Source organism: Perca flavescens, chromosome 6 (assembly GCF_004354835.1).
Source record: "Perca flavescens isolate YP-PL-M2 chromosome 6, PFLA_1.0, whole genome shotgun sequence".
NCBI lineage: Eukaryota > Metazoa > Chordata > Actinopteri > Perciformes > Percidae > Perca > Perca flavescens.
The window spans coordinates 11,169,654-11,182,588 of NC_041336.1; the positions used below are offsets into that span (position 1 = coordinate 11,169,654).

The window sequence follows — 12,935 nt, forward strand, 5'->3', positions numbered from 1 at the left end:
GTTTTGTTTTCGTTCTTTTCCCCATAACTTTTTTGGGAATCTTGCATTAATAAAACGATAAAGGGGAGATGTGCGTTTTTGTCTGACGTTTTGCACTTGTTTTGACACACCATTCAACTGCTATTTTTATTTTATTTAACTCTTTTTTTTTCTGTGCATGCCCGCCCATCCGATGCCGTCTCCGAGCACCTGACTGAAACCTAGGACTTTTAGAGAAGGATAAGACAGGAACAAGGACGTTACGGAGCATTTACAACTGAGTTTAACAATATTTTTGTCGTTGTTTTATACATTTTATAATATATATAATAGTAAAAACTAACGAGCTTGTATCTGTTGTTATTTTTTATATATTTGTTGTTGTAGAAGCATGTCGGTGTTGGCTTTCTTTCAACGGTTGCATGACGTCGCTTTCTCATCCTGCTGTTATAGTCCTAGACATAAACCAGGACGTAGATGAAGATGAAACTTGCTCAGGATCAGGATTGGGAACTACAGTAGCTACATCTTCATGCCGAGAACAAGTTAAGAAACTATTGAGGACGTGATGAACGAGGAGAAACACGCACAGCCAGAGGTGGGTAGAACTGGTTAAATGAAACGTTGCCTCTATTTTGCCTTCGTGGTTAAATTATAATTATTAAAGTAGTGACATGGCAAAAGCTCAGCGGTTGCGACTTGCAGTAAGGTCTAGCTAACGTAACTGTGATTTATACTTTCACCGATATTCCTCTAATAATCTTTCTGTAACGGTAGCCTACTGTCGTTTGGATTATGTTGTGGACCTAGCTAGCTAACTGTTATATGTTTGTACCGTTGAGACTGGACTAGTGGTGGAATTTAACTTAAAGTATTTAGCTACTCAATGTTGAGGTACTTGTACATTAACGTTACGTTACTTTTTTAATCCAAAAAAAGTATAAATAATTTGGATGTTTAACAATCTTTGTTGAACACTGCACAGTGACTTTTCAGTTAGAGAAAGGGTTTGCCTGTGCAATTTTGTTTATGTTGATGCACTTTAATTAAATACAATGAATATATATTTTTAAAATATATTTACAGTTCGCAGATATTTGGTTTTTAATGGAAGGGGGGGGAAATCGAATCGAATCGTAAATCGAGTTTTTTATAAAAAAAAAATGTTTAGGGAAACAAATCGCCCAACTCTAGCCTATAGAGATTACGCTTCCCAATAATATATAAAAAGAATTAGCCCCACCTTTACCAGCTGCAACATTAAAGTGGTAGTTGCACATTAATGCATCAATACTTATAATTCAATTATATAGTAGGCTAGCTATAGTATTTTGAAATGGGTCCTTCTGTGTGATGAGTACTTTTACTTTTTGTACTTTAAGTACATTTTGAATGCAGGCCCTTTGCTTGGAACATAGTATTTATACACTGTTCATTTTGTACTTTTGCTTTCAAGTACAATATCTGAGAACTACTTCTTTAAATGGCTTAACTCAATATTTCGATATTCTTATCTCTATATCGAAAATCCCTTTACTACATTAAGTTCGAGACCAGTTACAGGTGTACTTCCAAGTACCATTTGTTACAGTTAAGGGTAGATACACCATTCCTTAAGTGTAGAACATATATATTTACTTGTTATGATTAATATAGGTCGGTCTCTTTTTCTTAGATGCTTCTGTTCCTATCCCTGCTGATCTGCTGTGTGCCACTAGGAGGCAACACCTCACCAATCACCTGCTACAACGACCAAGGAGATGCAGTTGATTGGTAATTCATTGATTCAACAGTCCTGGACAAAAACAAGCTTTTAAAAAGTAGACTTTATGGTTTGTTTTAACCCTGTTATGTATCTTAAGAAAGCTTACAAGAAATTTGAAACAATAATTTGCAAATCGGTTTCCGTATCAAGGTGTTTCATTTACACCTTTACACATGTCTAGTACTGAGTTACTGTCTCTTTCTCTATGTTAGGTTCTATCTGTACAAGCTGCCTAAAGAGCATGGCGAGAAATCTCCCCATCAGGGTGAGCTGTATATACTGCTGGACAAAGGGAGTGAAGGATGGACTAATGGGAAGGGGACAGTGAACGACACCACGGGAGCTTTGGGCAGGACAGTCGGACAACTGTACTCACAAGGAAAGGTCTGCTTCCACCAGGTGTCTTTTTGTCTGTAAAAAAAAAAATAATAAGGGAACAAATACTCAGTCTAAACATAGCAAACTCAGTTTTGCTTTACTGAGATATGGAGGTTATTTTCTGGGAAATGAAAGCAGTGAATGAGTTATCACACAGTTTTAAATTCCTTTTTATTCATGTATTAAATGCATGCATGACTAATGTGAAATGGCCATGCCAAAGTCAAAAAATTTTTATGACAGACAGGACTTCACTTTTTATTGGACAGCTCTCTAAAATACAAATGATAACCTTTGTATCGTATCCTTTGTATGGGACAAAGTGCACAAGGATAAGACTTTTGGTATTAATATTACATGTCTTTGAACCCACTGTAGTATTATTTGTTTATCTGGATCCTCATTAACTTTTGCCATAGTAGTTTGTAAATCTTCCTGGGTTATTAATATTAGATTGCTTTGCATACACTTATCTCTAATGTCCACAATATAAAACAACTATATTCAGCCCAAGCAATATCAGTAACAAATACTGTCTTCCAGACATCAGCAGATGTAATGTAGTTTTTGGCTGCTTCTGCTTTTTTGCTGCAGTCCCAACACTTATTAAATGCAGTGATAAGCCTTTTATTTTTTATTTTTAAAGAAGTGTCTGCTACAACCACTTGACATGATTAGATCAGATTTAGAAACTGAGAGTGAGAACTGAAAGTTACTTGCTCATTTATATGCAGCTGGTCAGAGTCTCCAAACAGCTGGGGGAAAGATAATATAGCAGTTTCAACAGCATACCCATACAAAACCTATGATTGTATACCTCAACTTGACCAATGTTGTGCGGTGTTATTTTGTTTTTCAGTCGAAGTGTATGTGCGTCTAATATGAGTGTGACTCTGTCCTCTTCACAGAACACAGAAGTAGCGTACATTCTTTACAATGACCAGCCACCTGAGGACTTTGGTGACAGATGGGTTGACAACGGTGGAGGAAGTGGGGGTCACACAAAAGGTAAACACCAGAGCAGTCGAGCTCCAATACTTGCATAGCCCAGATAGGCTGCAACGACATTTGACCTTATACTCAAACTCCGCAAATATGGGTAAGTTTGTAAAGTGTATAAATTATGTCAAAACAGAAATATCGTGGCAGTTAAGCTCAGTTGGTAGAGCGGGCGCACATCTACAGAGGTTTATTCCTCGACACAGAAGGTCCAGGGTTCGGATCTGACCTGTGACAGTTTTCCTGTATGTCTTCCCCCCCCCCTCTCTCTCCCCTTTCATCTCTCAGCTTTTTTCAGTTGCTGAAAAAATACTAAAACAAAACTACAGAAATTCATGTTTAAGTCCTAATAAATTGCTACAAAAAAATGACTACCTGAAAGTATCAAGAATAAATGGATATTCTTATCATAACAATGGATCATATGAGAATGTGAAAACAATGTGACAATGTGAAAGGGCTCGCTGGTAGTAATGAAATTACAGAAAATGATCACCTGAATCTGCAGCCCCCCCCCCCTGTGATATGTAGAAATAAATTAAATGATAACTAAATGATACTAATAATAAATGAGCATAGTTGAGTTCAGTTAGTTTTCCTTCATACTTTTTGCTGACATGTTTTTAATATCTCTGTTTCTCAGGTGTCGTCTTGCTGGATAAGAATCAGGGCTTCTGGTTGGTCCACAGCACCCCTCACTTCCCCCCTCCACAACAGGAAGGACAGTTTTATTACCCCAGCAGCGGCGTGAACAACGGTCAAAACTTTATCTGCGTTACCTACCCACTCGACCGCTTCCAGACCATCGGTAAGGCTGGAGCTCTGCCATGTGGCTGTATAGCACAGATAGAGCTGTTATGAAAATGCACTCTGTGGGATGATGATATTAGATCCCAAATACAGTATGAGAGCTGGGAGCTAATGAGGACACATTCTCTGCCTTTCTGTCCGCTATTTTCACTAATGAATAAACATGCTTTAATTTAGAAGCAATTGCTTTTAAAACGCGTATCTATATTGGTAAAAGAGGTCACTTTTTTGCTCACTAGATTAAAAATTCCAATTGGTGTATGAAACGGGCCTCTAAAATGCTGTTATTTTGAAACAAAGTCTGCAAGATTACAAATAAGATTAGGCTGATATATTGGTTTGCCAATCCCTGGCAATATAATTTAAGTTCTTCAGTGAGTATATTACAGTAAACCTATAATGACATTTAATATGCCATCTATTGGTGTGTTAACTCTGCCTTAAAGAGCTGCTTAATGAAACCCATTTCAGTAGAGTATTAGTTTCCCATGAGGGTGTAAAAGCTCTTTCTAAGACTTTCTCAAGAATATTATAATTCTTCTGAAACCCTAAATATTTGTCTTTGTGTCTCATCTTGAAAGGGATTTCCTCAGTCGTTATTGTCTCGTCCCCACATACTTAATAATCCAGTCAGGTATTGACGCAGCAACAAGAAAATACAGATCCCAGATAATCAGCGTAAACAGGTGTCATCACCATGTCGCCGCGCTGTCTGTGAAGTTCCCCGGCAGACTCAGAAGTTGGCACAGTTGCTACAGCAGTAAATGGGCTAATGCAATTATATTGAGGTGTGTTACCATAGAGATATCCATTTGATTCTCGCCTTTCCAGCTGGGATGCTCAGAGTGTGACAGGGTCCAGTTTTTTTTCAAACAGCTAAAGGCGTCACATTTCATTTTTGAGCACCTTGCAGCATGAATTTAAGGGGGGGACTGAGATTTGACACCACTATATAACTGAAGTGAGAGTTCAGAAATGCTACCTATCTAATAAGTGAAGAATAGTACGTTGTCCGAAGTATTTGTTTGTTTATGTTTTAATCCCCTTCATTACTGATTTGATTAGCGCAGCAACTTTTGTTTATTGCATAGAGTAAGTGCTGAAACAGCATTGGGCAATTAGGCCAGTGCTATAAACTCCATCAACGACAATTTCAATGGTTGATTATCTAAAAGCACCTTAGAAGGCAGCACTACAGCCATGCCAGTGGCTCTGTGAGGCTTTAGTTCGGGTCAGCGGCGCGTCAGCATGCTAACGTGCTCACAGTGACAATGCTAACATGCTGATGGTTGGTAAGCATACAAACATTTAACACCAAGAACAACTGAGGATGATGGAAATGTTATCGGTATTTGTTCAGATATCATAGCATATATTATTTATTTATTTATATGTGTGTGTGTATATGTATGTATATATATATATATATATAAATAAATAAATTTAAAACAACTTATGATTAATCCTCAGGGGGACTTGAATGTCTGTACCAAACTTTGTGGCAATCCATCCAGTAATGTAAAAATGCTAAATGTCAAACTCATGGTGGTCCTAGATGGAGAAACAGAGGATCACTGAAGTCATTAAGATTTGCCATCAATGTTTGTGCACAATTTCAAATAAATATAAATTATTATAATGAATCATTTTTGGACGTCACCTTAGACTTGGAAATTGTGATGGTCATTTTTCACTTTTTACTGACATGTTATATTGAATTTCAATTTAGACACAGGTCCATATCACAGTTGTATAGACTCAATGATAAGTCAGTTAAGCATACAATAATGGATTAGTTAATCAATAATGAAAGTAATTGTCAGTTGCAGCCCTAATGGAGCTCATGGAAAGATGAGAGCAGGAGTGCATAATGTGTTGAGGTTAGAATGAAAGTAAAGTGTACAGTGTTATACTGTAGTTACTTACAACAACACATTGTATATAGTTTAATTTTTGGTACAATATAGGCCATAAAGGAACAACTTGCATATTGTATAATACCTTTGTGTCAAAGAATATAGACTCAGATAAAGAAAGGTTGAAAGAAAGGCAGAAAAATAACAAAATGACTCCAAAGATACATACCTGGATTTTTGTCATTGCAGTAAAGAGTGAGGTCCTTACTCTGTATGTCTAGCTATAGTCGATGTGCACAGTGTCGCAGTGCACGTTATTGATCTGCCTCTGCGCCAATGTCACCAAGACGGTGCTATTCATTTATTGTACTTAACGAATAAAGTGATTCTAGAGTGCCGTTAGCAGCGTTTGCCTTAAATCTAATTTGTTTTGCACCACAGGAGAGCAGCTTCAGATCAATCAGCCTAATGTGTTCGACTGCAACGTCCCAGAGTCCTTGGCGTCCCTGGTGCCCGCGCTGGCTGCCGTCTGTGCAAAAAAAACATCTGTCTGGTCACATCTTTCCACATATCACAACTGTATCCAATCGCAGCGTGACTCTGACCTCAAAGGATGGCACCGACTTCATCAGCTTTGCCAAAGGAGCCTCTTTTAAAAACGGTATGACTTTGGAGAAATAAAAGTAGTTTGAAGTTTGTTCTGGCCACAGTTCATCTTGTCTCAGCTTCACCTTGAGTTTCTTTGCAGGTATAGCCTACATAGGGCAATGTGAGCGTGATAAGTTGTCATTTGTAATAATAATAATTTGGTTTCTGTACTAGACCGTGTTATTTAACAGAATGCTGACCATTTACAGGCAATAATGAAAGCACATTCCCATCCATCTTCCCTCTCTGCCTGATTAGACCTGTACCACTCCTGGGTGGCCCCCAGCCTCCAGTCTGACCTCCTGGTCCAGTTCTGGGTTCGCTCTACGGGGATCCTCCCCTCTGACTGCTCGCTAGGCTGGAAGGTCCTGGACATCACGATCATCAACCCGGGGCAGACGTTCACCTTCAAGGCCACCCAGGACCACTCCAAGTGGGCTGTCAGCCCCAAGGCAGCCGGGTTGAGGGGCGGAGGAGGCTGGGTGTGTGTGGGAGACATCAACAGGAACGAGGCGGAGGAGAAGCGAGGCGGTGGCACGGTGTGTCTGCAGAACCCGGTGGTGTGGAAGGCTTACCGGACAGCGGCGCTGGAGTGTGAGGCTTGTGGAGGAGGAACGATCCAGTGTTGACACCCTGCGGGAGCCCGATGGGTCAAGGAAAGGGCCGTCATTTGATAAGGCTAATATCCGGCATGTGGGTTTTTAAGTGAAATGTTTGCAATTTGTTTGGTGCACTATATGTTCTATGTCAGGAGAAATCGAATCAAAAAACCCATATGCATTTATAATTAAGGATCTTTTCTATAATTTTACATGTTTGTGATAATTACAATTATTTTTTTAATGGTTCCCTGTGGAGTTATGGGTCACTATTAATGTTATGGAGCAATATTTTTATGTGTGGGCTTATCTGCACTGCATGTGCATCAGACCCTTAATATAATACATTCATGATCAGGACCCTAGCAAATTCGAGTGGCCAAATCATGGAATTACAACATCACGTGATGGCTCAAAAAGACTTTCCCCCCATAGACTTCCATGGTGAAAGAGACGTCTATATATCAGTGGGAACATTTATTTTTATATTTTTTTTTTTTTTTTTGCGTCACAACCAATGCCTAATGACTTGTTTCACTATCAGAATTTGATCCATTTGGTCCGATAACATTTAGAAATACTAGAAGAGATGCACGATTCAATCACTTTTATCTCCATTTAAGTAAGCGGAGCCCTAAACCGGAAGTAGCTGGCTCGGCCAATGGAAGTCTCTAGTGCGCCTGCTCTATGGGTTAGGGTTATTTTCTATCTAGCCCCACTCATTTCAAACCAGTGAGAAGAGCAGAAATCCCTCGAGTTAAATAACTAAAACTGATCCAACTTTGGTAGAAAATAGTGTTTTCATGTGGGGCCCCCATCACTCACAGTAAGAGGCCGATTTCAGGAAATATGCTTTTTTGGGGCTTTAAAGCACAAAAACCATTTTACTTGTTCAGAATGATAATTGGCTGTTAGATCCTCCTCTTTAAACCAAATGCATACAGAACAATGCTGAAAGAGGACAAGTGGTCAAATCGGACAGGAAGCAGAGGGCTTTACGGGAAACATGGTGTTCATTTAGAAAAACACAAGAACCACAAAGTACCACTTTAAATGAAGGCATTTGTTCAAGTGTCTTCATAACCGCTGGGTACTCTTTTAACTCAAAATAATGTTACAAGCTGTCACATGCTGCCTCACTCACTTGAACTTCTTTTGTTTAACTCACCATTAGCTGGTTTGTGGGTTCTCAGGGAGAGCGTCAAGCTTGGCTGGTAGAAAATGTAATAAAAACTGGATTTTAGGGAATGTTAAATGTATGAATAATGTTGGATTAATTGCACAATGTAACATTCAACACACACACACACTTCACAAACTAGACACTGACAACATTCAGGTGGGAGGAATGCTTTAATACTTTGTGTTTCATGAATGCTTGTGTTATTAACTGGGTTGGTATGAGTGTTTCTAATGTGCTTTTTCTGACATATCCAGCTCTTCTTTTATTATGTGTTATAGTTGTATCACATTTCCACATACATTCCTTGATTTTACTTGAAGATGAAGATGCTGGCTATCTTGAATCAGAATAAAAATAATAAAAACAAAGGTGTATTTTTTTTTTGTCACTGATGTATATTCAGCTTGCTTTGTTTACCTGATCCATGATAATAATAAAAAATAGAAATGTGTGTATTTGACATATACAGACAGCTTTAATTATGTGTATAAGATACTCAGCAGCATGGCAAATAGCTGTCTGTATTGAAAGTGGAATATGTTACAGCACATCAGTCAAAAGCAATGAAATTCATATAAAAGTAAATTTATTACCACAAATATAGGACTTCCTGTGTGTAGTGCATAAACAGCTTTGATGTGAGACTACAGAGCACTGGAGGTGACTGCGTTTCCTCCACGTATACTGTATACATTCTAATGCAAACACGGGAAAGACGAGCATCCTGTAGAGAAAGGCACTAAAACAATCAGTAGCATAGCATAACGCTAGCACACGTCATCTATTATTACCCAGAATCCTTTCCCTGGTCCCCGCTATGCTCGTGCCTCAGCCAGTAAGGTGGCCTCACCAGCACTGAGCAGTGAGTACAACTACAGGTCACAAGACTTTTTTTTCAAAGAGGTTGTGTGTTTTAAACCAACATGGAAGTTAACATGTTCATAACATGAAATTGCGACTGAGGCTTTTTTTGCTGTACGTAAACAGCAGTGAAGATGTATCCTGCTGAGCTGTGTGAAAATCTGCATAAATTAAGTTTAGCTTATGCTCTGTTGAAAAGTTCAAACCTTAGGCTTAATAAAGTTGTTTTTTTTGTTTTTTTTTATTTTCCTTACGGTTTTCCTTATGGTTTTGGTACTGCAGTGATAAACTGAAGCAAAGCCACAAGCTTTGAAAGTGCTGCATTTTTTTTAAGTCTCCTTTTTTAAGTCAATAATCATTTTCTTTGGCCACTAGGGGTCAAAAGAATTGTAAAACGAGCTGTATGACAGCCTATAAAGTTTCAACAGCTAAGGTGTTAGTGAACAGCTGCCTAAATACACAAACAACTGAAGAGGAAGTATTTATCTGGAGTTGTATCTTGGTCCATCTGATAACATAAGTGCATATCACTCTCCGTTTAGGGCTAGTTTGGTCTTTAGCAACTTCTGAGGAAATTATCTGGCTCTTTAGCAGATAGATTTGATAGTTTGACTTTTTTTTTTCACCAGCTAGTCGCTAACTTTGTATGTCTGCTGGTTGCTGTTGGGCAGGTAGCACAAGGTAGCTTTACCCTTTTTTGTTGTTGCTAAAAAAAAAAAAAAAAAAAAAAAACGGCTGCTGCTGGAAACAGGGTTTCAAACTACAAAACAAACAATCAAAATATGAATAGTAATTTAATGAATTGCTGTCTGTAGACACGTCCTGGCCTGTTTAAAGTGGAAATCTTGCAGGTATTTGATGCATTTTTTTGCCTTGATGAATTAAACAATTTGGCCTCTAGGACCTAGAGCTTCTCGCCAGTGTAAACACAAGGTTGACATCATACAGACGTACAAAATATATAAATACATACAAAACATATATATGTCTCAAGCTCCAGTGTTTTGCTACATGGATGCACTTGCACTGTATCTTTGGGTCTTCCTCATGTGTGCTGTTTACCAGAACCACATCTGACAGGCTCTGTATATTTCGATTTTATTATGCGTCTTCCCAAAGAAAACACTGTCCTTAATCCTTCAACGGCATCTCAGGTGATCACAGAGGTTCTGACCAATCAAATCCTCTTATTTACATTTGGAAGCATCGCTCACGACTGAGGCACACAGCAACAAGGGATTTCCTGGTGGCTATAAGCAATGAAATGGATCTTATTCACTGAGTTGAAAATGCATTAAGTGATACCTGACTGGGACTCGAGAGCCAGCACCAAAAGCACTCAGTTAAAGGCTTTCATTGCTTTACCTCGAGGTGTAAATTAGTAATGCATACTGTTTAGCAAAAGAGGAAAACTGACACTGTTCTTCAGTAGCAGACGGCTCTAGTGAACTCAGCAGGGCAGCTGCAGGTATGAAAAGTTTGACAAAACCTGCTCCGGAGTCGTTGATAAAGACTTGGTTTTGGTGTTTTAGTGGAACAAGCTTTGTAGGGAGAAAGGCATGTGTAGAAGGCCACATTTACTGTTTGTGAGGAGAAAAATCCATCACTGTGGACAAAGTTGGGTTCAGGAAAATCTGATGTCAATGTAGTGCCCGGACCAGTCTCCTCCCCTTGGCCTTGATTCGAGGATAAGTGGCGCTCGACTCCGTTTTGATCGGCTGTGAGCTCAGAGGAGTGTCCCCGTCTTTCCTCCTCAACAGGAAGTCAACACTAGACGATGTCATGGCATAGAAGACGTTTCCTGTAGCAGGGATGACCAGTTCTGCATAAAGGAAAGGATGAGAGACAAATAAACAAATCAGATTTCAATCAAGCTTCTTCAAAGCTGCTGCTGTGCTACACTTAAAAACCTCAAGTTAACCACAATTTTGGATGAATGCAAAAGAAGAAATAAAAAGATGATCTCAGTTTGTCTCTGTTTGGATAACATAAATACGCCACCTGGTGCCAGAAGAAATACAAAAGTACAATTCCAATAGGTGTTGTTTTTTCTGCACTGGAGGCACGTCTTTATACCTTTTCCTTCAGGCTGAAGTTGGATCAGCTCATATCTGGACGTCTGTTTGGGGTCCTGATTGTGCTTTTCTAAGGCAGAGCTGATCACAGTGGGGGTCTTGTCATTGCTCGTAACCTGAGGGGAGAGAAGAGAATAACAATGACACTAGGACAGCTTGATCTGCACTAATAATATCCTGGGTCCATTGTATCCTGAGGATACACGGAGGATACAGGATCTGATGACTATCATTACGGGACAAGTGCAGCATGTCGCAGATAATTTGGGACGACGCATTTTTATAGCATTACAATCTCACTGCTGCAGTGAATTCGATTCAAATGGTTTGAATTAGTACCAGTATGCTTCGGTACATGTTTCCATCGTGCAGGTCCATCCGTATCCTGATGATTCGCATGTCGGGCCCCGACCCTTGGATGTTATTAGGGGGGTTGTTGCCGCAGGAGACTGATCGGCGGTGTGACTTTGTGGGAGTGGATGGAGTCAACGTGGCAGGGGTGGAGTCAGTGGTTGAAGGAGACGTGTCAACATCCAGACAGGACACAGACGGAGATTTCATATGCTGCAATCGAAATAAAAAAAGCAAACGGTGCTGCTGATAACCAAGGACGTGATCGCTTTTCCTAAGAGCCACGTTAAGTACAATGTGTTTAGCAGATTTGGACAAAAGCAAAAACAGAGTCACTCCTGCAAACAATGTATGTGAAACAAAACCTGATATGAATGCAGAGTTGGCCTAAACGGTTAAGTAAAAGTAGATTACCTTTGTGAGTTTTGAGAGCAGATTATTGACAGGGGAGGGGAAGTCAAAGAGGCTGTCACTGTCACCAGTCAGGCTGGTCCGAGACCTACTCAGGCTGAAAACACAAGGAAATGTATAAACACATTCAAATTAGGGTTGAAACTACTGATTGTTGTTATTTATAATTAATCAACATTACATTTAGCTGACGCTTTAATCCAAAGCGACTTACAATCACCATATATATCAGAGAGAGGTCCCACTCCTCTGGAGCAACTAGGGGTGAAGTGTCTTGCTCAGGGACACATTGGTTGATGTATTACAGTGGGGATTGAACCCATGTCTCCCACACCAAAGGCACGAGTCATATCCACTACGCTATCACCACCCGTCTATTTTATTATTTTGTTGTATGGTCTTGAATATTGTTGTTTACTGTGTCATTTATCTTTCTTTTTGTCTGGCTGGGTGGTGATGACGAGGGGACGGGGGGGTATGTTCATGTTGCAAATTGTATGTTTTGTGTGTTGTGTTGAAAATGAATAAAAACAACCTGTTAATCATAAAAAAATAATAATAAAGTAATTTTAGTCAAAAATATGTCAAAAAGCTTTGGATTGCTTGTTTTGTGCAATCAACAGTCTAAAACCCAAAAATATTCAATTTACAATGAAAACACATAAACACAGCAAAATGGCTTTTATTTTTTATTTTTTTTGAACTGATTATTTTGTCTTGATCACTTTAATGACCTAAATCATCAACATTGCTGTAGACTGATTTTCTTATTATTGACTAGTGGTTAATGTACTAATTGTTCCACTATTCAATTTAGTGATACTTGAGCGATTTTGTACTACACTTAAAATCCCTTGATGTGAGAGATATTAAATGGTCAATAATTGAAGCAGAAAAGGCAGAGATATGCTGACTTATTCTGTAGTATAGTCTGTAACCAAGACTCCTATAATTCAAGTCAAGTCAATTCAATTTAATTTATATATAGCCCCAAATCACTAATTTTCCATAATGCAACTC

At 39.0% G+C, this 12,935-nt stretch overlaps 2 protein-coding genes across 2 annotated transcripts in view; one reads left to right on the forward strand and one right to left on the reverse strand.

Moving 5' to 3' along the window:
* Nucleotides 1-353: 353 nt before the first annotated feature.
* Nucleotides 354-8,585, forward strand: dnase2 (deoxyribonuclease II, lysosomal). Its single transcript, XM_028579709.1, is given in 8 exon segments — nt 354-577; nt 1,655-1,752; nt 1,957-2,128; nt 3,031-3,130; nt 3,765-3,929; nt 6,229-6,353; nt 6,355-6,448; nt 6,694-8,585. Coding segments are annotated over 8 exon segments (1,155 nt in total). The 5' UTR covers nt 354-547; the 3' UTR covers nt 7,065-8,585.
* Nucleotides 8,380-12,935, reverse strand: part of rgl2 (ral guanine nucleotide dissociation stimulator-like 2) — a 35,460-nt gene continuing 30,904 nt past the window's right edge. The window contains exons 17-20 of the mRNA XM_028579708.1: nt 11,919-12,012; nt 11,493-11,717; nt 11,155-11,269; nt 8,380-10,900 (exon numbers count right to left, since the gene is read on the reverse strand). Coding sequence (XP_028435509.1) covers nt 10,719-10,900; nt 11,155-11,269; nt 11,493-11,717; nt 11,919-12,012 — 616 coding nt within the window. The 3' untranslated portion in view covers nt 8,380-10,718. The remainder of the gene's footprint in view (nt 10,901-11,154; nt 11,270-11,492; nt 11,718-11,918; nt 12,013-12,935) is intronic.